This window comes from Mus caroli, chromosome 3 (assembly GCF_900094665.2).
Source record: "Mus caroli chromosome 3, CAROLI_EIJ_v1.1, whole genome shotgun sequence".
In the NCBI taxonomy this organism is placed as follows: Eukaryota; Metazoa; Chordata; class Mammalia; order Rodentia; family Muridae; genus Mus; species Mus caroli.
In genome coordinates, this window is record NC_034572.1 from 82,685,537 (window position 1) to 82,709,488 (window position 23,952).

General features: G+C 51.5%; 1 protein-coding gene across 3 annotated transcripts; it reads right to left on the bottom strand.

Annotated features, from left to right (window-relative positions):
* Atp8b2 (ATPase phospholipid transporting 8B2) lies at positions 1 to 23,952 on the bottom strand. Of its 3 annotated transcripts, none has more exons than XM_021158825.2 (28): positions 23,771 to 23,952; positions 21,695 to 21,761; positions 19,609 to 19,667; positions 19,121 to 19,234; positions 18,897 to 18,995; positions 18,401 to 18,462; positions 18,231 to 18,303; positions 17,714 to 17,784; positions 17,426 to 17,505; positions 15,057 to 15,215; positions 14,796 to 14,884; positions 13,250 to 13,446; positions 10,168 to 10,376; positions 9,345 to 9,388; positions 8,760 to 8,925; positions 8,420 to 8,608; positions 8,177 to 8,292; positions 7,014 to 7,178; positions 6,817 to 6,928; positions 6,568 to 6,673; positions 6,311 to 6,455; positions 5,873 to 6,056; positions 5,395 to 5,618; positions 4,531 to 4,614; positions 4,037 to 4,282; positions 3,748 to 3,886; positions 2,180 to 2,310; positions 1 to 1,938 (listed from the first exon to the last, which is right to left on the bottom strand). In XM_021158825.2, exons 2-28 carry the CDS (start codon positions 21,723 to 21,725, stop codon positions 1,660 to 1,662), a joined length of 3,573 nt encoding a protein of 1,190 aa, XP_021014484.1. In that variant the 5' UTR covers positions 21,726 to 21,761; positions 23,771 to 23,952; the 3' UTR covers positions 1 to 1,659. The 3 variants fall into 3 exon arrangements, with proteins under 3 accessions (XP_021014484.1, XP_021014483.1, XP_029331231.1); XM_029475371.1 differs by lacking the exon at positions 23,771 to 23,952 and adding an exon at positions 23,642 to 23,661 and having other exon boundaries at positions 1,539 to 1,938; XM_021158824.2 differs by lacking the exons at positions 21,695 to 21,761; positions 23,771 to 23,952 and adding an exon at positions 20,895 to 21,206 and having other exon boundaries at positions 6 to 1,938.

Here is a 23,952-nt window from a genome sequence, read left to right on the forward strand (position 1 = left end):
TCAGAAATTGGAATTTTATAAAAAGGCATTTTTCTTTTATATCCATAAAATGATATAATTTTTGCAATTATAGAAATGTCATAAATTATACAGAATGTTCCTTAATTACAGCTCAATGCAATATGGTACTTTCCTCCCTCCCTAAAAAATGAGAGAGAACAAAAAAATAATATATATATAGCTATATATATATATAATATGTATTTATATAATATAGACAAACCAAATACAAAAAAAATCATTTCCTCTTTGGTATAAAAATCAGACTTTCCTTTTAAGAGACAGACAAACAGACATGATACTGGGCTTGTAAACTGTATGACCAAAAGAGATTCCCCAGTCTTGTCTTCCCTTCCTTCCTGCACCCCACTTCCCTGCACCCCACCCCCAGCTCCTTTGGGGCAACTGCATGAGACATCTAGATTCTTGTGTCCACCAGTCCCAGCTCCACGCCAGTCTTCCTCCTTACCCTGCTGCTAGCAAATAAGAGGAAGAGGTTCTTCTGGAAGCGACAGGTAACAACAAGCTCAATATGTACCTGACTTGGATAGCTGGGCTGTGAAAGGGGTCCAAAGATGCCCTGTCCAGACCGGGCAAGTGGTCTCCGGGCTGAACAGGTTTTATCTAACTCCTAGCACTCTTGCTGGAGGCTGAGCCAGAAGACAGAGCCCTAGGTTACTGGGCCAAAGCAGCAGAGGTCAGCTTCCCTTTTCAGTCTCACCTCAGGGATAGGTAGAAAAAGCACCGGATAATGAGGGGTAGGAAGGAAGGGAAGTTGGAAGTGAGTACGCTAAGGAATTGGGAACTCAATTTAGAATCCAAAAACCCTATTTCCCGTCTCAGGACTACATTTCCTATCAGCTACAGCTCACTGAGAATGATGCAGCCACTATCTGGGCTCTAGTCCAGCACTAGCAGGACTTTGGCGATCCAAGAACCCGTATGTGTGCCCTGGGGAGGCCACAGCACAGGTGAGGAGGGAGCCAGGACTATGCTTCCTTGCTGTTCTCCCAACAACCTCTTGCTGACACCTATCTGGTGGCTTCTGTACCCCATCAGGACACTGGCACCCTTACGTAGTTTGGTCCCTCCCAAGCTATTCCACCAGGTAGGGCATCCCAGCGTGTGCCAGTCTCCTCTTCCCAGGAGAGTTAAGACACTAACCACAACACAAAGTCACACGAAGGCCTCCTCCACTTACCAAATAAAAAAAGACAAAACCAAACAACACAAATATAAACCAAGAGGACACACGATGATATGAGGGGCTTGGCGGCCCCAGCAGGTCTCTGGCTTCCCGGCGTGATACATTCTTGTGTAATTCAGGAACAAGGGCGCAAGGGCCCCTCTGGGGAATAGGAGTAAAAAAATATGGAGATTATAGTCTCCCTGTGGACTCCAAGCAGGACAGGGCTGGACCCAATCTCATAGTTCTTTTTTCGTGTGTTTTTGGTTCCACATCTTGTCCCTCACTGTGGCCCCATCCAAGGCTTGAACTGGCGCTGTCCCTGGGGCCTACTCCCTCTACCTCTACAAACTGGTGAGGCTCGCAGAGCAGTCCACCAGGCAGAGGAGGCAGGCTGCATGAAGGACCAGCAGTTTCCAGACACCGGCCCTGTGAGCTCTGGTCCCTGACGCAGGGGGTCCCAGCCCAGGTCTTCAGCCCTTGAGGGGCTTCTCAGCTCCGCCACTGGGGCTGTTGGCACTGTCACTTTTCTTCCTGCGCAGGCTCTCGATCCAGCTGGAGCTGGAGCGCGTGCTGAAGCTGGAGAGGGCCAGGGAGCTAAGCCGCATGTTCTTGCCAGACATAATGAGCTCCCCGAAACCTTCCTGATGAGAGAAGGCATAGCCAGAGCGCCGAGAGCCCGTGCGGCCCACTCGCCGCATGCAGCGGTGCTGCGCCTTCTGCTTCTTCCTTACCAGCTGGGTGTAGCGGACCTGAGGAGGGCATAGTGAGGGGGGTCCTTCAGTATCCGCTCACGACGACAGGCACCACCTTGGTGCAGGGACCCAGAGCACCAGGGCAGATCAGCTTAGAACTTCTGTAGCCAGGTGCAGCACGTGCCCCTAGAGTCCCGCAGCCCAGACACAGCTCTACAGCACCCAAGCAAAAGAGGCTTTTTCTGTCACATTGCAGCTGCCCCCCAAGGCCTGCGGCCAGCCTTGCCAGGCTTCTCACCGTGTCGGAGAGATCCGGCTTCAGGCTAAGCCTGAGGAAGCGGAAGGCAACCACAGGCATGATGCAGACAGCCGTGGTGAGCGCGATGGTGAGCCACACGGTGGGCTGGGCCAGGGTGTTCTGAGCATTCCCTGAAGGATAGGAGTCAGGAAGTTGACAGAGGGGATCTCCTCACTTCCCCATTGCTATTTCTCATGGTTCCATGTCCTCAAACTCAAACCCCTCGCACCCTCAACGTCTGTCTGTCTGCCACTCAAATGCTAATCTCCAAATCTGTCTCTGCTCTCCAACTCTCTCCTGAAACCCTGTTTCTTTAACCATCTCAGTCAAGGAACCTCCAGGCTAAAAAGGCCCATGTGATGGACCGTCTCCTCTACCCCAAGCCTGCTGTGTACCTGCCTTTTCCAGGTAGGGAAGCACAGCGGTAGCACTCGCTAGCCCAGAACTACAGTGCCCCGCTCACTCCTTTCTCTTCTTCAAACTCAATCTAGGCTGCTGGCTCCAGTTTCTAAATATCTAAAGAATTCCAAGAGCCCATAGTCAGATTCCTGTTGGAGGTCCTAGCCATTCTGTTTTCATGTGCCCTCTACTTTATTATCCAACTACAGTAACGCTGTCCCTTTAAAGTGGGAATTGTTTTCTGTACTTCCTGCTCAAACCATGGAAACCAAAGCCTTTTGTGCAAGGCAGGCAAGCATTCTGCTGAGTTATATCCCCAAATCCACACACACACACACACACACACACACACACACACACACACACACACTCACACACACACACACTCACACACACTCACACACANCTCACACACACACACACTCACACACACTCACACACACACACTCACGCACACTCACACACACACTCACACATACACACTCACTCACACACACACACACACACACACACACACTCCTTTTTGAGACAACAGGCTCTCATGTAGTTCAGGATATTCTGAACTTGCTATGTATCAGAGAAGGACCTTGGTCCTCCTGCCTCCACCTCTCAAGTGCTGGGAGTAGAGGCACTTGTCAGCCTATGTAAAAGAACAAAACAAGTAACAAATGAAAAGAAAACAACCTTTGATGCCATCTGTCTCCTGTCTCTAAGTAAATGAAGACTTCTGGCAAGGAAAAGCAAGGCACACTTGGTAGCCTTGCATTCAGAGACCTCTCTCTTTCCCCACTGCTTCTCCAGGCCTCCTGCCCCACATGAGCTCGCCAAGAGCCAAGCGGTACCTTCACACTCCAGGCTCTGCTCACTAACAGCAGTCTCCTCTGCAGGACTATCCCTGACCAATTCCATTGGCACTGCTGACCGTGAAGCCTGCCATCCCTGACCTCCTTGGAGCTCTGCCATTCCACAGCCAGGCAAGGGCTGTTCTTCCCTCTCAAGGAAATAGACATCCCTTGGCACCAGAGCCTGAGTCACCCACCTCTTCATATCGCATAGTACCTTGCAAGGTGCCCAGCATGTAAAGTATTGGTAAGTGCTAGCTGTCTACCCTACGTCCCTAGAACAGATACAAATCATCACTGATTAAAAAGGATGCCACGGGTACTCACCCACAAACCGGAACTGGTTTGGGAACATGTCAAAGAGTCCATTGCTGTGCATGGCAAAGAGGATGGCGAAGTAGACTGCGAGGCTGCCCCAGATGAAGAAGTGATTGATGGCTGTCCAATAGCCTGTGTCCAGCCCAATCTGCAAAGAGTAGTTATGAAGGGAGGGGTACCCCAAGATCCCACCCCACCACAAGAAACAAAGGTGTGATGCTGAGGCACACACACACACACACACACACAACCCCGTCCCCAAGAAAGGCTCCCTCCTTCCTGAGGGATGGCCTCATACCTGCACACTGACCACAATGACCAACGATGTGGCCACAGTGACTGCGAAGGACTGGTAGTCTGCCAGCTGGGTGCCATCATCCCGAGTGGCCTCCGCAAACACCCCATAGGGGATGAAGAACATGAGCACAGAGGTGTAGATGCCCTGGGCGATGCAGATGAAGAACTCTCGCTTGTTGAATAGGAGGTTCAACTGGCCTGGCTCGTACAGTTTAGGGTACTCCATGCTTCGCTGCTCCGGGACATCCTGTGAGGGGAGGACCCCAGAAGCTGCCACGGATGCTCTCCAGTCCCCCTTCCTAAAGTCTTGGTACAGATGCAGGCTTAAGCTAGATTCTCCCAATCTCTCTGTGTTCAGCAACAAAGGGGAGTTACAAGTTCCAGAGCCAAGATGGAAAGGATCCCCCGGACCCCCCAACTGGAAGTGTCCACTGGCATCGGGGCAGTGCCCCGCACCTGGCATATCAGACAACCTTTCCCTGACCACCCCCATACCTGGTCAAAGACGCCCATGGCTAGGACGGGGAGGGAGGTGTACACGATGTTATACAGGGTGATGAAGTACTGGTCATAAACGGTCTGGAAGAGAACGGGGTAGGAGAGTGAGCAACAGCCTTCTCTGGCAATCAGGCACAGGAAGATGGCTTCACATCACCAAGCAGCCCTACCAAGCTTCCTCAGGGTCCTAGGATCTCCACTCTCCCAACAAAAGCTTTCCTTTTGGGTTGGTTATTTTGAGACCAGGGTTTCCTATGTAGTTCAGGTTGATCTGGAACTCACTATGTAGCCCAAGCTGGCCTCAAACTTTCAATGCTCTGTCTCTATCTCCCTGAGTGTTGGAATGAGTATGCACCACCATGGCCAGATTCAGAGTTCAAAGTTAAGTGGTGCTACACGGTAGATAAACAGGTCAGCCTGTATTATAATAAACCATGCCCCCACCCCCAAAAAAGAAAGAGGATAAAGAAATACCAACATTTATTAAGTACTAAACAATGGGACGGGTTAATTAAAAGCACAGACTTATGGTCTGTTGTTAGGTGTTTACTCCACACGTGGATGAGAGAGAGATATGAGGTTGTGCCTATCTAGGGGACATGGGTGTGCTGTAGTGTGCACGAAGATCAAAGGACAGCCACTGAGTGTCAGTTCTCCGCTTTCTACTTTGTTTGAGACACAGCCTCTGCTACTGTAAGCCAGGTTGGCCTACAAGCTTCCAGACAGCCTTCCGTCCCCAGCTCCCACTGCTGCTGACTTCTACACGGATTCTGGGGATCTGAACTCAAATGTTCAAGATTGTACAACAAGCACTGGCCTCTTCCTACACATGCAGCAGAGAGGTCTAGAAACGCATGCTACCTGGGCTGAGAAACCGCAGAAGAAGCCAAACCAGAAGTGGACCATGGTGAACGCAAAGTTCTTGTAGAAGAAATAGCAGAGGAACTTGCACATGCGTAGGTAGGACCAGCGCCCATGCACCAGCAGGAGGCGTTGCAGGAACTTGAACTGTGAAAAGGAATAATCGGAAGCCAGGACAGCCTGGATCCCTTCCTGCCCACTGATGCCCACACCAATGTGAGCAGCTGCAGAGACAAAAGATGAGAGGAAGGGGGAGGTGACCTTCTACTTCAGATCTCATCAATTACAGCCCCACTCCTTACCCCTCCCACCCAGTGACAGCCCCGCCTCTCACCCCTCCCACCTAGTTACAGCCCCGCCCCCCACTCCTCCCNCCCAATTACAGTCCTGCCCCTCACTCCTCCCACCCAGCGACAGCCCCCCACCCCCCTTTCTCTGGTCCTGAGACCTTACAGAGTCCAGCCAAGCCCATACTCACTTTTAATCATGCTGACATCATTGGCTCCATCCCCAATGGCAAGTGTCACTGCCTTCTTGTACTTCTTAACCAGTTCCACCACTTGTGCCTTCTGCAGGGGTGTCACTCGACAGCAGATGACAGCTTTGCAGGCACATGCTGTCTCCAGAAACTCTAGCTCCATATCAGCCTCCAAGGCATGGGCCTGAAACAGAGAAACAGTCATAGTGTTCCCAGAGCACCCCTCAGCTCCTCTGGTCCCTTAATGATCACAACCCCTCCCTCTCTCAAGTCAAGGGAAGTTGAGAGCAAGGTAAGATACCACTGAGAGAAAGCATAACCCATGTTCAAAGCCCTCTCTGCCAAGAGGGAACCGAGGAGCTATGGGCAAGCACTCAACAAGGTCTGAGCACTGTCCTGCCTGGTAGCCTGCTCCAAGCTAAAGATGGCAAGCATTACCAGGCTGTGCCCGTTGATGACCAAGGCGTACTCTCCAGCAACAGCCTCCAGGACAGAAGTGAGCTTTGAAGAAGAAAGGTTCCCCTGGTAGGTGAAGCCGTTGCCCACAGCGTGGGAGGTATCTACCATCTTCTTCCGGGCTTTCCTGTGAGGGCAGGAAGAAACTGTGGTAGGACTGCAGAACAAGCACACAGAGGAAAAGTCAAAGCTGCCGGTTTGTGCCTGGGCACAGCTCTGGTTCTGCAGCCTCCGCTTACCTGAGCTCCTCTCGCACCTCCAGGACAGTGTGGCCTGTGACTACAAACACCTCTGTCATGTCGTCAGTCAGCATCTTACAGGAGTAGCCAATGTTCACAGCTGTCTCTGCCAAGACAGAACAGAGGTGCTGCAGGCTGGCCACCACAGGGCCAGCACGCCTTCCCACCTGGTGGCCCAGCTCCACACAAGGGTACGACAGGACCAGTGTGTCGATCTGCCACCAGTCCTGCCCTGTTAGGCATTCTCACCTTGCTTATCTCCTGTTAGCACCCAAATCTTGATGTTGGCCAGAGTCAAGAGGGCAATGGTCTCTGGGACTCCCTGCTGAAGCTTGTCCTCAATGGCCGTGGCACCCAGCAGCTGAAAATACCACAAGGGTTTCTGAGGAGAGCTGCGTGATCTACAACATTTGCTGCACCATCAGTCTGTCCTCCTCAGTCCATACCATCATGTCACTCTCAACCTCTTCATAGATGCTGGCTAGCCTGTCCTCTCGGCTGTCTTGGGCCAGGCTAGCCTGGAGGCGTCTCCTGGCCCACTCCTCATAGTATTCTTCATCCAGGTCTTTGTAGGCCAGCACCAGGGTCCTCAGCCCATCCCCTGCATACTCCTGGAGGAAGGGTTGGAAAAGTCAAATGAAAAGAATTCTAGAAAACACAGCAAGGAAACTGCAACTCAAATCTCAACAGATAGCTGAGATAATCTTTGGTTGGATTTTTTAATTGTTTAACAGTATTTTGTTATTTGTGTCTGTATGTGTCTGTGCATCATAGCACACATGCAATGGTCAAAGGAAGTTGGCTACCTTCTCCTACCATATGGGCTCTAGAATCAAACTCATGCCTGCCATAATGATTGGCCTTAGTGCTTTTATGTGATGACCCTCCTGGTTGATTTGTTGAGACAAGGGCTCATGTAGCCCAGACTAGCCCCAAACTTCTAACCCTTCTAGTTCTATTTGCCAAATACTGAGATCATAAGCATAATGTAATGCCAGGCTGCACTCATTTAAATACTTTCACCTCAGGAAAAAAAAGAAACTAAATGTATTCATTATCTATCAAGATCTTAAATGTATTCAACACAACAAAACAAAACCCCACCAAAAATAACAACACCGTGAGCTAGTGAGATGGCTCAGCAAGTGAGGGTGCTTACCACCAAGGCTGATTTTCTGAGCTTACTCCCCAGAGCCCACAAGACAGAAAGATAGTATCAGTTCCTTCAAGTTGTTACCTCCACAGGCACACCATGATGTGAATACACACACATATATCGACTACAAAATACATATACACACACATAAACACAAGTACACATAAACATACACTTTTATCTTTAAAGGGATAACATGGGGCCGGAGAGACGGGTCAGCAGTTAAGAGCACTGGCTGCTCTTCCAGAGGACCTGGGTTCAATTCCCAGCAACCACATGGCAGCTCAAAGCTGTCTATAGCTCCAGTTCTGGGGATCTGACATAGTCACACAGATATGAATGCACACAAAACACCGATGCACATAAAATAATTTAAAAAAAAAAAAAGCGGACGACATGCCCTGGCCACCTCACAGTGCTGAGACGGCAGAGGCCCCTGGCCAGCACACCTACATTCAGATGGTCAGTGGTGCTGTTGAGCAGTTCCTGGGTAGGAGGGAGGAGCCTGTCTAGCAGGATTGTGTCAGCCCCTTTGCAGTAGAGTCGTATCTTCCCCTCTGGATTCCGAACTGTGAATGGCACAAGGGAGAAATGTGCCAGAAAATTTCAGGCAGAATCTAAACTAATAAAACAAGAGTCCCCCTACCAGGCCTATCTCTGTCCCAGGTCTCCTCGGCTCCCTGGTATTGGCCTCACCTATGACTGACATCCGCTTGCGAATGTTGTTGAAGTCCAAGATGGCTAGCAGCTGGTAGGTGATGGCTGTACCGAGCTCATGGACAGTGATTGTTTTAGGGGTACGAGAGCGGAACACAAAACCAAAATTCCTGGCTGCGGTGACCAAAGCGCCCTCATCTGGAGACTGAGCTTTGTAGTACAGCTCTCCTGGCAGGGAAAAGGAGCGTGCGCAGTAAGTAGCCACCATCCCAGCCACTTGCCTTGCCCAGGACGCCCCAGTACAGCAGCAAGGCAGAGCAGCAGTACCCAGGAGCATGAACTGGACTGGGCCAGAACCTGAGCCAGCGCCTCAGCTCACCTTCGTTCTTTTCTTCTGACATGACAGTGTGACACAAGGAGAGGAGACGGAAGAACTCGTGCGTGTGTGGGTCCCCCATCTTGACGGCCTCCAAGAGACTCGAGTCCCAAAACAAGAATTTCTTGTCAGCCAGTGGATTAAAGGAGAAGTCAACAGGCTCTGGTCTCTGGAGCAAACAAGAAGACTCTGAGGAAATGCTCTCCCGTCTCCTACCTCTCAGTAAGAGCCCTGGCCACTCTGGGCCTCAGATGTCTAGCTGGGCTCTTTTTATTTTGATTTTTCCCTTTTTTCTTTGAAACGGGGTGTTAATATGTAGCCTGGGATGACCTGAAATTCTCTACGTAAGCCAGGCTTGCTTCCACCTTCTGACTATCTCAGTCTCCAAGCACTGAGATTACAGTGTGCACCACGCCTCACCCGGCAACTCCCACCCGCCACCAGTGCTCCTTCACACATCCACTTCTCTAATACCTTCCACTTCCTGCTGAGATAATACACTGTTCCCATCTACGCCAGCTACTGCTGGCCAGGTGCCCAGACTGTCTCTAACTGGCATAAAGAATATTCATGGAGACTGGATCTTACCTCTCCCAATTCAGCTTTGTGCCCCAAGACATCAAACACATCACCTACACATAGACAGAAGGAAAAGCAGCGTCAGTACTGGGACTCTCCAGAGTATCACAGAAAGCTCTAGTGTAGACCCCACGGGTACCCACTCAGCCTCTAGATGCCACCCACACGCATGCTTTAGCTACCCAGGATCCCAGGCTCCAGGAACCTGGCCACAAGGGCCATAGTGCCCACTTTTCACCATGTCCCTCCGAGCCACCTTCCAGTAGCTCTCCCCACAAGGGCCGGTCTGATTCTCTGCCTGCCTCTACCAACACTCCAGGCCTGCTGGATGCCTGACACCTTCCAGGCCCAGAGAGCAAAGAAAGCCTTACACCCTGGGCATGAAGTCTAGGTTCATGCAGAAACAGTTACTGACTGCTGGGTCTCGAACCTGCACACACCCCACCCCACCCCATCCCAGCAGCTCAGCCTCAAGGCCACACCAGGAAGACTGCAATTACACTCCAGAGACTCACAAGGGCCCCTTGCAGTAACAAGGAAAGCTACACTTCATGGGGCAGTCAAGGTCCACCTTAGCCAGCATGCCCAGAGGCCAGTGTCTTGGGGCTCACTTCAAATAATCAAGGTATTTCCCTGGTGCGAGAGCTGAGATTAGAGCAAGGGCTCCAAGAGAGGACAAGAAAAGGACCCTCAGTACGATTCCCCACACAGGATGCAGAGCAGACCCTTGCAAGGTCCCTCACACCCAAACAGGAAAGAAGGAAACTCCAGCGTCAGCACAACAAGGGAGCCCCATTCCACTGTCCTTCCAGCCCTCAGTACTGAGCCTTACCATAGCTGTGGCCATTGATGGAGCATTTGTTGAACACCATGATGTTCTGGGTAAGGGTGCCCGTCTTGTCAGAGAAGATGTACTCCACCTGGCCCAGCTCTTCGTTCAGAGTGGTGGTACGGGCCTCCGCAGGGGTCCGCTTCTTCATGCAGAACATCTTCTTGTCCCAGTTGATGAAGTAGCTGTGGCCCAAACGGATGACTTCCACACTGCATAGGGGACAGGAGGTAAGGCCTGGGAAGCGGAGAGGGAAGGAAATATCCCACCCACATGGGTCTTGGCTGCAGGCATTGGCCTGGGGAGAAACAGGAATGGAGAAGACACCTGGGTACAGGAACCTGGACGGGAAGGGGCAGGGAAACCTGCAGGTGGAGCTGCTTGTGTACCACTGACAAAGTAGCTCCCAACCCGACCCTCCTGACGCTTTCCACACAGAAAGGTGCAAAGGCTCTGGGCAGGCAGGACAGATGGCACAGGCAGAGAAGGAAGAGGGACTGGACACGCGGCGCTTGGCCAGTTCTTACCTCAGGACTAAATACAGTAACCATGCAGAGAAAAATAAGAGAAAATGCAAGAGGGAAGGGAGAGAAAAGAGAGAAATAATGAGGGCACTGTGCATGCCGCGGCAACACGGAGCCAACTCCAAGAGGTCACGTGGGGAAAAGCCCAGGCCTCGTCACTCCTCACGGCCCAGCATAGGCCAGGGCTTCACTCCCACACTGGGATAGAGGCCTAGAGAACGTGGGAGCGACACTATGTCACAGGGCAAGGGACTTCCAGCTAGTCATTACTTTGAGCATCAGGGCTGTTAACATTCCCAGAAAAGATCCTGTGTCTAGGTCCAGGATGGCCAAGCAGTAGGCCACACACCTGGAACCCTGCTTCAACTTGGTTCCTATCAGGATCTTGTTAGGAGACAAAAATGAAATGCCTAAGAATGTTGTCCTGGAGCTAGACATGGTGGCACACGCCTTTAATCCCAGCACTTGGGAGGCAGAGGCAGGCAGATTTCTAAGTTCGAGGCCAGCCTGAATTCTACAAAGTGAATTCCAGAACAGCCAGGGCTATACAGAGAAACCCTGTCTCGAAAAACATTAAAAAAAAAAAAAAAGGAATTTTGTCCTGGCCCTTCCCCAGGACCATAATCACCCCGACTCTCACCCTCCTCTAGACACAAACGCTGATTCCATTCAACTCAGGAAAAAACTCTCTTAGGTGGCTACCAAAAGTTCCAAGTAAACTCAGATTCAAGGCAGGTACAGCACAGTGAGAAAGTGGGAAAACAAAATGAGCTGGGAAGCAGGAAAACATTTAAATAACAGCAACGCAGCAGAGTGGTCACGGCAGCGTTAGGTCAGTACCTGACTGCAGAGGAATGTGCTGCTGCTGCTGCTGTGGTTGGGTTTTATTGGGGGGTGGAGGCTTGTTTTAAGGGGCAAGGCTGACCTCAAATTTATGACTGTCCTCCTGCTTCAGCCTTCCCACGTGCTGTGAATACCAGCATGAGGTACCAGGCCCGCACGGTAATTTAACTTTTTATAAGTATTTTCCAATTCAGTGCCTTCTATCAAAACATCCTTCTGTAGGGACGGACACAGGGATCATATAAGAAGGGAAAACAGACAGCTTGTGAGGCCCTAAGTGACTACAGGCTAGCCTGAGGTCATGTGGCTGAGGGCAGCCAGCAGTCAAGCCAATTCTCCAACACTCTCCTTCCTGTTGGAGGAAAGCCACAGCCCCTACCCCATACACACAGCAGTGCTTCGTTTGTAGGATCTGGGCTGGCAAGGAGATCGGACAACAGTCTGGGCTCAACTGAGTACAACTGTCATTGACTAAAGATAGAAGCTAGAAAGAGCATCTGCAAAAATACTTCCTTCAAAATGCCATAGGCTACTGAGCCTGTATGATGGGACAGACCTACAACCCCAGCACTAGAGAGGTTGAGGCAGGAGGATCACTAGTTCTAAACTGGCATGTGACTAGACAGTGACTGGTTCAAAACCAAAGAGTCACAGGCTCCCTTATCTGAAACGCAAGGCAGGAAAGACTCCTCCGGACTGTCTTCTCTCTCCCTCGTCCTCACTGGCCTCTGCTTGGTGACATTCTCCTTACTGCCAATGTCCCACACGTGCTGCCCAGCGCAGCCAGCGGCCTGCTAAAGCATTCCTGAAGGCTGCTTATTCTGCAGGTGTTCTCACAAACTGTTCCTGCAGGCCCACAAAGACTGAAGGCCCCTAACAACCCAAGGCAGGCTTCTGTTTCCCACTCTCCCACTCAGCTCCTTGCTCAGGGCTGAAATGCCTAACTCCTACATCCTCCCAGTTTCTCATCTGCCTGTCCTTGTTTCTGGCCTTTCTCCCTCCTCCTCCTCCTCCCCCAGCCCACCCCTTGCCCACCCCATGCCACCATCTCCTTGTCTAAGAAGGATTCCTGACTAACCACTCGGAGAACTTGGCGTCTATCACATGCTACATCAGGGGCTAGCACTGGTGCCAGTCCCAGGCCAGCCAATCTGCTTCTCTGAGGACAAAGGGAACCTACACAACTCAGCAGAAGATTCAAGGCAGAACAACTTCTATTTTGTGACATGTGTGGGGTTTTCTTCCTCTGTCAGGCTTAAGTTTCAGAAGGGAAGAAGGTCAGTTCTCTGTTATCTTAGCACTTCTTGCCCAGAACAGGCAATAAAATACCACGTGGTACTGAATAAATTAATATAGTTTCTATTCCACTGTATTCCAGATGTCAGGAAACTTAAGTAACATAAAATGGTCACAGGAGGGACGGCTCAGTGGTTAAGGTCCTTAACTGCTTTTCCAAACGTCCTGAGTTCAGATCCCAGCAACCACATGGTGGCTCACAACCATCTGTAATGAGATCTGATGTCCTCTTCTGGAGTGTCTAGACAGCTACAGTGTACTTACATATAATAAATAAATAAATAAATAAATAAATAAATATTTTTAAAAATGGTCACAGGATAGAAAGGACTCCATGTTCCTTCTCGAGGGTCTCCTCTTCCGGGAAAGTAGGCAAGGATGTATAGAGGCCGGCCGGCCGGCCGGCCGGCGAGAGCACATACCTGACGTATAGTGAGATGGGCACAACGGTGTTGAGAATGATGATATAGGACCAGAAGGAGAGGAAGCCAGAGAAGAAGGCACTGTCCACCGCCTCATCCCAGGGCAGGTAGACCTGGAAGCGCGTCCCGACTTCGTGCTCCCAGATGGCATTCCCGATGGCCAGGATCACCCCCATGCAAACCAGGAACCCAAAAATCTGAGGAGAAACAAAAAGCGCAGAAGAGGCCGAGGCTTAGAAAGCTTTGTGGCTCTCGAAGCCCCATGTACCCTAAAGAGGTCTGCTGACATTCTGAGCCCATAAAAGCTCAAGCATGGTCTCGCTTTTCTACCGTAAGGGACCAGGGCGGGCAGCAGGTGCTTGAGAACCACCATAGCATGCAGTCCCCTCTCTGAACATGTCCTTATTCTATGACAGGCAGGCAGAAACACTAAGCAGCTCCCAATCTGGAACTTTCCCGAGTCCTCAAAGGATGTGGCTGGGATGAGATACTTCTGACAGGATTAAGAAAGAAGCTGGCTGTAAATGACCAATCTGCCCGTGCGAGCCCACACAAGCCAACAGAATATATGGATTGTATAGAATGCTTTTTTCCCCTTCTTGGGAGTTAAGCCCAGAGCTCCATCCACAATAGGCAGCCTACTAAGTTACATCCTAAGGTCTGCCTTCACTTTTTTGAGACAAGGTTAGCTTCAAACTGTGGTGATCAACTTGTGTTACCCTCCCCAGTTTTGAGACTTTAGGTGTGAGCCACCAAGTCTGGCTTGGGAGGATCTTGAGTTCAAGGTCAGTCTTGGCTACAGATCAAGACTTTATCTGAGCAAGAAAGAAGACAGGGAGGGAACAATGAAGACCACTGTCTAGTCTCCAACAACTACTTCCAAAATTGCCCAAAGTTGAGGCTCAGAAAAGCAGGCGTCATTCTGCTCTGTGGCCACCAGGGGGCGAGAAGAGCCTTTGTATGCGGAACTCCACTTCTGCGAAGGGTTTCTACAAACCCTTTAAGGCCAAGATGGAAGCAAGCTCAATGACTGCCTTCCGGCCTCGCAAGCTGGCACGCTGGGTGCAGGCTGTGAAGAGGTAGAAAAGGGGTGGGAAAGCCCAACAAGGAAATCCAAGTCTAGGCAAACAGGAGAAGGACTCAGGAACTGTCAAAGTGAGCACGAAAGACTTTCTTTCCCCTTGGGGTCCGTCCTTTACCCTTAGAAGTTGGAGAAAGACCCTACCCTGCTAGGCATCTTCCCCATGGAAAGTTTTCTTTTAACTCTGAATCCATCTCTAGGAAGGCCTCCTTGCCCCTGGCAAAAGCTAACAGGTAACATGCATATTAAGATGCCCTGGAAACCGAGCCCACAGAAGGGGTGGTTTATTTTAGCTTTCTTTAAGTTGTTGATTTGTGAACGTCCCTAAGGCTTTTAAAAATAACATCTGCAAGTCTGAAAGGAGTCTGAAGTGAGCATGGCCCCTGAGCAGCCACTCCTGGCTAGAGAAGAACCAAGGGCAGAGGGCCTCATCAGGGAAGGCGGCAGGAGCAGCCAGATGCTCACCCAGAGTACCAGGGTGTTCATTAGGCGGTCAATACTTGTTCGCTTGAACTTCGTCCTGCCGCTGTTCTGCATCAGCTTAGTATCAGGACCTGGAAAACAACGGGAAGCCAAATAAACAAAGTGAGGGACACTAGAGCAGACGCCCTAGGCAGGCAGGCGGGCAGGCAGGCAGGCAGGCAGGCAGAGGCTGCAGCCAGGGACAGAGGCCCAAGGTCTCCGGGTTCCACCATCCCTCACCCTGAGGGACGTCAGGAGGCTCACCTGCAAAGATGACCAGCCCGAAGCACCACTCAGTGTTTCTCAGCACACAACCCCTCAGCAGCATGTTCTGGTTGCTCAGGGGAAACTTGTTTTCCTTCCAGTACAGAGTCCCGCTGAATTTGTCCAGCTTGTTGTTGGGTGGTTCGCAGATTACTTCGCCTGGACGGGAGACAAAAGTGCCACGACTCAGGGTTCAATCACATAAGCAAACAGACAAGTAGTTACAGGGCTGGGAAGAGGCTTAGCGGTTCAGGAGACCCGAGTTTGCTTTCCAGCATCCTTGAGTAGCTCACAACTCCCTATAACTCCAGATCCAGGGGATCTGATACTCTGTTCTGCAGACACACGCACACACAGACACATGCACACACACACACACACACACACACACACACACACACACGTAAATTTTAAAGTAATAATACAATTTTTAAAATGTAAATATCTGCCGGGCATGGTGGCACATGCCTTTAATCCCAGCACTTGGGAGGCAGAGGCAGGTGGATTTCTGAGTTCAAGGCCAGCCTGGTCTACAGAGTGAGTTCGAGGACATCCAGGGCTACACAGAGAAACCCTGTCTCGAAAAACCAAAAAAAAAAAAAAGTAAATATCTAAGCTTGATGGTCCACACCTTTAATCCCATCCCTGGGAAGGAAGAGGTAGGTAAATCTCTTGAGTCTGACAACAACCTGATCTACAGAGAATTCTGGGCTACAAAGCTCCATACTGAGACCCTGTCTCCAAAAAAAAAAAAAAAAAAATAGTTTTTAGAAAAGCCGTGCTGAGGGGTTAGAGGTAGCTATGAGGATACTGTATGGTGACACGGTGACACACTACTGCCAGGACCTCTCAAGGAAAGATTATGATTAGTACACGGAAGCCCCGGGTTCAAAACCTAACACCACGTAAACCGGGAATGGCAGTGCCTGCCTGTCGTCCAGACACTAGAGGGCGGGGAAAGAAAGTCAGGAGTTCAAGGTAATCCTCCACTACATAGAAAAACAACATGGTGTCATGACTAACACTAAAGACGGTCACAAGGGATGTAGCTCAGTGGAAGAGCACTTGCTTGCCTTAGTACCACACAAAAAAGTACAGACATTTAAGACTCCGAAATCCCACTTCTGTGTATGTATGTGACACATGCACGTGGGGCAAGACGTCAACACGGGACATCTTCCTCTATTGCTCTCACTTGACTCTTTCCTATTACACTTATCTGTATGTGTGTGTACATGTGTGTGCCAAGCACATATAGACACACAAGTGCCAGGGTGCACATGTGAAGGCACTTGAAGACCATCGTTTCCTCCCTGTGAGTCCCGGGCCTACCCAGTCTGCTTGTGCGACTAGGACACTCTGAAGAATCCAATGCTTTCTTTCTACCTCATGGGTCCCAGGACTTCAACTCAGGTAGTTAGGCAAACGCCCTTCTCCACTGAGCCATCTAACCAGCCTCTAACTCACTGTTTGGGATAGAGTTTCTCTCTTATTGAACCTGGAGCTGTCCGATGGGCCAGCCTTGATGTCCAGCCAGCCCTACAGATCCTCCTGAGTCTGATCCTGGCAGTGGGATTGCAGATGTGCTACTCCATCTGGGTAAATTTGGGCTTGGGTCCTCAAGCTTACACAACTGATCCATCTCCCCAGCTCCCAAAACCCACAACCTGGAGACGACAAACACTGTTTACATAAGCATCAGTGGACCAAAAGACTAAATGGCCAAAGGGTGGCTGAACAGTGCCAATTTATGACACATTCAGTTACTGAAGAAGACAAGGCAAGGTTCTTTTGTGGTGAGAAGATAGTTATAATGGCTGGGTGTGACAGTGTGCCACCTACAGCTCCAGTATTCAGAGAGCAGAGGCAGGCAGAGCTCTTTGAGTTCCAAGGTCTACATAGAGAGCCTATCACATAACAAATAAATAAACAAAAAACTTCCGATGTATTTCACAGGCAAAAGGGCATCCTATAGAGATTTTAGTTAAATCACACTTACTATGGGTTACACATTAGTAGGTGAACTGTCAGCTAGTACGGTTACAAAAGGAAAGCAGAACTGGAGAGGAAGAGAGAATACTGATTTCTCACACACAGACAGGCAGGCTGATTTGCTATGAGGAACGTAACCACTATTCTGAGCTGATAAGCGCAAGGAACCATACTCTGTCAGCAGCCACAAAGCTCCCTTGAAATGAACCCCAGTTCAAAAGTCAACGGTACCACCTAGCATTCCAGACACGTCCCTCCCGAAAATGGCCAGAGACTTGCACAACAAAGACTTTCACAAAGACGAGAAGCCAAAAGAAAAGATATACTATAAACTCAAGCCCACCGTCTTTACCCAAGGCTGCTCCAGAACTACTCACCATCAAACCTGGCCAGCTGACTGACGTCCCCCAGCTCGGAGGTGACTGGAATGGCCTGGCGCACTTTCATGTTGGTCTCTCTGGAAGAACAACCAATACCCTTGAGTCCTGCCTCTTCCCCAGCAGCTGGGATCAACCCTGGGCACTCGGCCCCCCAACAGCTTGGCCTAGCAAAAGTCTGCTGTTATCTTTCTAACTCCTCAGATCTCAGACCTGGGAACCGCCTTCAAAAGACTCTTTTACCCCTAAAGATACAAGGAGAAAGCAGACAGCAAGCAGCCCACTCACCCATCCAGCTCTGCAGTCTCTATGTAACACAGCCCGTGGGGCTCGCTGCTGGAAAGGAGGAGGAGGTCCGCCTACACAGAAAGTCTGATGAGAACTCACAAACACACCCCGCTGTGGGAGGCCTCATGGGAGGGGAGGTCCTGGGAGGGGGGGGGGACTTAGAGGGATCATCCTCCAGTAAACACAGGTTTCCTTTTGTTCTGGGCTGTTCTGAGACAGAGCCTCCCACTCTATAGTCCTCTTTGGTATGAAATTCACTATGTAGCCCATGCTGGCCTTGAATTCAGAGATCTACCTACCTCTGTCTATACCTCTGTTCTAGGATTAAAGGACCATGCCATTATGGTTGGCATAGAGATCTGTTCTGTTTGTTTTGAATTCAAAAAGCCTGAAAAAACTAGTCCCGGCTAAATTCCCTTGACACAGAAGCCCACCATTTTGGAAAATCTCTTTCCACAATTCTACCAAAGAGGAAGAATAGCCCTGCAGACTGAAAAGGAGGAACCTTGTCCCTTACCGCCACAAACTGGTTATTTTCTAGCTTGATAATATCACCAACGCATACATTCATCCACTGCTCTTGTTGGAGGCTGAGGCAAAGAGACGACAGTAGAGGCCATCAGTAGCTACGGGGTTCCCGTGGGAGCCTCCCTCCACCCCCAGCCCTGGTCTCCAAAAGTCACTCACACTCCATTGATCAGCACCTGAGAATGACGGTTATTCACCTGGTTATCACTCTTGTGGCGGAACTGAAAGAGAACTAAGAAAAGTAAGACACCGTCCCTCCCCACACCTGGAACAATGACGCATCCTGAAACCAACTCTCCCTAACGCCCCTGCCTAACCCTCAGCCTAAGTACTACACATCTATTGGGACCATGAGGACCATCAAAGTCACCAAGGACTTGTCCAGAATAAAAGTGGCGCCAGGCGGTGGTGGCGCACGCCTTTAATCCCAGCATTTGGGAGGCAGAGGCAGGCGGATTTCTGAGTTCGAGGCCAGCCTGGTCTACAAAGTGAGTTCCAGGACAGCCAGGGCTATACAGAGAAACCCTGTCTCAAAAAACCAAAAAAAAAAAAAACAAAACAAAACAGAATAAAAGTGGCTTTGGGGGCTGGGGGGGTGGGGGTGGGGTGGATAAGAAGAGGTGGTGACCAGAGAAAGCAGAAGGTGACAACTCACATAGTCATCGGTGGCATCTTTAACAGCTGTGATGGTGAGGACGAGAACCAAAGGCACAATGGTGGTGAACCAGGACAAGGACGAGATCTGGGGGATTAACTGAAAAGAGCAGAGACATGCTTCTGAGGTGCCTGCCAGAGCTCCTTGCCCCCAAATCCTTCCTCTTTATTGGCTTTATTCAGCTTTGTGATATACAGAAGACATAAGAGAGGTAGGTCACTTACCTGCAGAATGAGAAGGAACAGGAAGTAGGTGTTGGCAACTTCCTGGAACTGCTCAAAGAGGTTGACAGGCAGGAAGGTGACAATATTGTACTTGGAGGTCTTGATGCAGTTACTCTATGGCAACAAGGGGGATAATGAGGCCCCCTCACCCCAACCTAGAGCTGGGCTGGAGCTGCCTCTCCCAACTCTGTACTTCCCAAACCTTCTACACTCACACACCCCTCGCCCTGCCAGCCCACAGCTGTGGGACAGGAAAGAGGAGGACAGAAGAAAGTCTCCCCAGGACAATGTATTTGTCCCCTAGGTCAAAGTGTTCTGCTTCAGTGGCAACAGACCTGAGAATTTCAGCCTAACAGCAGATGGTTTCTGGGCAAAAAAAAAAAAAAGTTTTCCTGCCTCCCTCAAACACCCTTCCCAGTCAGCCACCAGCCTCAGCCTTGGATTTTCCAATATTCTTCCCCTTCCAGCCTGAAACAGGGACCACTTACCGCATACTGGAATTTCTCATTGTATTCACGGTCGTTAGCCCGCGCCCTCCGCTCTTCTTCTGCAATAGAACAAGGGTTGTCAGGAGGAGCTAACGAACCGCAACCTTGGTGAGGGCTCTGCTCAGCCACTGTTCCTTTCCACAGGAGACAGCGTTGGTCTTATTAATTCTTGGCTCCAATCTACAGTTTGCCAACAGCTGAGGCCACATGGCTCGCTCTGCACACTACTCCCCTACTTCCCTCTGAGATAAAGTCTCACTGTGTGTGATTCCATCCTCCTCAGCCTTCCAAGGGCTGTGCCACTACTCCTTAGGATACATTCATAGCACAGGACAAGCCCTCTGTTCCTAACTATCGCCCATCAAGGTCATTCTCCAGGAGCACTCTGTTCCCCCTCCCCCTGGCAGCCCCAGATCCTTTGCTTTTGTTATTAACACATCCGCTGTCATAGCCAAGCAGTAGCGCTAAGGGTACAAAGCCTCCTTCCTTGTGGAGACCACTGCAAACTTACACCCAGCACTCTCTTTGCCCTAATCACAGGGAGGAGCTTGGTGGGTGGTGCCAAGACAGAGGGTCACAGTGCCCTAAAAGCACTCTGCTGCAGCATCCCAGGCCCACGTGCAGTCTCTCTAAAGGAGCCTCTTGTCACATGTCACCATAAGCAGCTTCTGACTGGTGGACAATGACATCATCCTATTGCAAAGCTCATCTTCAAGTGTGGGGGTGTGTATGTCAGAGATGTGGGTCATGCAGACTGAGCAGAAATGGAGAGAGGATAAGAAGTAACTGCAATCTTTTTCCTACCATTTACAAATATTTCCCCTAAAGGGAACATCACTGTTAGTGACCCTTATTTAGCAGCATTCAACCTAAACCCTGCAGACTCCAAGCTGCAGGGGCCAACTCCAGGGCCAAGAATAAGAGGTGTCCGATGAAGGGTAGCCCCTCAGACTTAAAAGGGACAGTAACTTGGTTACGCAGTAAGCTTGCCACCTTACATCTGACAGAATTCCAGACCTCTTCTCCCAACAAGCACAATGCAGTAACAAACCCCAGGCCACAGAGTCCCCAGACAAATGACACATCTGACACCCAGAAACTTCCCTCAAAGGGTCCCCTGTCCTACTGAGACCCTAATCTCCAAGCACCATGCAAGGAAAAAGGAGGGTCCCAAAGGGCCCGCAAAGAGCCCTTTGGAGGAAGGGAGGCTAAAGACAAGGGAATGTGGAGGTCAGAGGGGGGAAACTACAGATTTGTGAGAGCTGCCAGGCTCTGCCTCCCGTTACCTGTCCCCCAAGAAGGCTTCTTCTGGCTCCAAGAGGGAGGTGCCCCGGCCCGGGCCCACTTCTCGGGTATCTCCTTGGGGACCGTCATGATCCCGTTTTTAAAAGGCGCATTGACTGTCCTTGGCCTCAGCGTCGCCTACGGGGCGGCCCCCCGGGGAGGCGCAAGAGCTGCGGCCACGCAGAGGGGAGCCCCGGCCGCTGGGCGTGCGCGACACCCGCAGCCCAAGCCATCCTCACGGCCACCTGCGCCTGGGACCACCAGCTCTGCAGGAGCTCCGCTCCCGAACCTCAGGACTGAGGCGAGCTCCGAGTGGCCGGGACCGGGAGCCCACGCCCCAGGCTCCGCCCCACCTGCTCCCACTGCAGAGCCGAAGCCTGCCAGCGCCGCGTAGGCGAAAGCCAGCGCATGGCCCCGCCCCCTCCCCCAGCCAATGCGGGAGAGCGGACCGCCCGCGTTGTCCAGGACAACGGCTTTCATCCCACACACACCCCTCCTTCCGCGGGAAACCGAGGACTCCGGTGGGTAGGCAAAGGAGGCCAGAGCCCAAGAGCCCAGGCCAAAGAGTAGGAGTTGCAGATGCTTTTGAGTTAAGAGGTTGGTGATTAGCAGTCACGGCCGAGCATCAGCCCAAGGATGAAATGAATTCAGCTTCATAAACTACCCGCTCAGGACGCCTAGTGGCCTTAATCCCCCTTTTTTCTCAGAATCATACTAGTCCTTCCTCTTCCCTTGGCTCCCTCAGTCATAACAACAGCCATTTTCATCATGCCCCCAGAGACCCACTTCTTGCCTCTCTTACCTGGGGGGCGCTTTTTTGCACACAGTGCCATCTCACCCAGCAAGTTTCCAGCAATCCATGGGAGACCCTGCAAGAAAGTAACAGACACACGCGGTCGAGAATTCTTCACTGCCCACATCAGATGCCTTCTAAAAACTATCCTAGCTCTGCTCTGCCCTGCCCTCCCCACCTCCTCCAACTCCACTAACGCTCACCTTCCTGCACTGACATGAATACCTGAGAGAAAAGGGAGGTCTTCCCTCTGTCCTGGAAAACATGAGGGAACTGAGAAATTACAGAAGCCAGAGCCTATAGGGAAAGGGCCTAGAAGAGACCAGATATAACAAATGAGATGCAGCTCTCAAGGTATCCACCTGAGGAACAATGGCTGTCCTAGTGGCAATGACAGCTGCTGCCGGTACTAGAAAGCAGAATGTGCCCTAGTGGGCTGGGTGGGGAGCTAGGAGCCAGGAAACACCTGGCAGAGCATCAGGAAGCAGGGTGGCCATGTTCCACCCTTCTAGAAAGCTCCTAATGTCCCCACCCCTACTTTCATTACTGGGGCTTCCATTATCACCTCCTCCCCATGAGGGTTCTCATCAGTCGCATGGCCACCACTTCCTGCAGACAGTCCTCAAACCATTTCCTCTCAATCTTGTCCAGCCACCCTCTGGGGCCATCAGAGAGGTCTTCCCAATCCTGCTAAGGGGTCACCTTTCTCTCTCACCCCAAGTCTAGTCCAGTCAGAATAACACTAAGAACAGGCTCAAGAGAGCCTCTGCTTCCTCCCACCCTCTCATGTACTTTCTCCTAAAAAGGTGTAAGTCCAGGCCACAGGAAACTCCTCTTCCTTCAGATGGAAAGCCTTGCCCCTCCTTAGTTCCCTTGCCTCTAGCCTGTCAGTCCCAAGAGATACTAATTGCCTGTCTGCCCAATCTCTGTAATTACTGACTGTGGTCCTAGCCCAGTCATCCTCTCCCCGTCTCCCTTCACTAATGTGCACTCCCTCCTTGATCTCAGAGCAGACAGTCCTGAGGGGCACTAAGTCCTTTTCACTCCTGACTCTCCACAACTGTGGCAAGCAACAGTGGCTGCCCCCTTGGCTCTGGAAGAAAAACCTCATGAACATTTTGGCGATGCCAAACCCTCTTCCAGGGCCCCAGCCAGGGTCTCCACCCAATCTAGAGCATGAGTCACGGGGAGGGTGGAGTGTGGAGCCAGAGGCTAAAGGAGAGGATGCAGGGTGGGCATAGCTGGCTCCTACCCAGCCCCACTCGAGTGGGAGGCTAGCAAGCATCGTTAGCCCTAACACCTGGGTCTTCCTTCTTAGAAAGAGTTAACAGTGGAGCAAGCTGACCATCAAGCGTCAAGTCTGGATATGGATCAGGGAAGTTCTTTTACCTCTAGGACCCTGGGGAGGACTGAGAACAACTTTGGCCCCAATCCTCGAGAGGGGTGCAGTAACAAGGTCTCCCTCTCAGGATATCCTGGTTTTCTAAACCGACTAGGCCCACCAGCCACGTCGCCTTGCCCCGTCACCCTACCCCAGCCCCCTCTGCAGCCATATCTGGGATAAAAATAGCCAGCCATGGGAAAGAGGCAGCGCTCCACGAAGGAAAAAAAGGACTCCTCCTCTGGGTCTGGCCTCCGCTCCTTTCCAACCAAGAGCCTTTTCGGGGGAAGCTAGCAGATAGACGAGACAGGAGAAAACAATAATACCCGAGGCCACCTTCCTTCCCTCTCCAAGGACAGTATCCAGGACCCACTACACAGCTTTGAGCTCCCAAAGCTCACCCCTGGCACCCTTGGTTTTCCTGGGGCACAGAGAAACCTCCACCTTCCCGGGACAAATCCTATCAGCCCCAAACTCCCTCTCTAGGCACCTAAAGGCTGGCACCAGGTTACTCCTCACACCCCAACTCCGCACGCCCCTTCGGGGCCCCATCTTCCCAGCTTGCGCACAGCTACCGGTTCGCTCCATCCTGGTAGCCCTTCTCTCCAGCCTCCCACAGCCGCTCCCCGTGGCACCGCTGCCCGCGCCTCCCAGAGCCGACCCTCCGGGTCCACACCCCCGGCCCCACGGCGGCGGCGCCTTACCTTAGCGCTCCGCGCGCGGCGCTCCGCCCGGCGGCCCCGTCCGGCCCATGCCGGGGGCTGGGGCGGGGGCGCTCGGCTCCGCTGCCCGCAGGCTCCCGCCCCCCGACAGCAGCCCGGCTCTCCTGACCCCCCCGGGGCCCCGGCCCGCTACTTTGTGTCAGTTTCGGCCGCGGGGCGGAAGT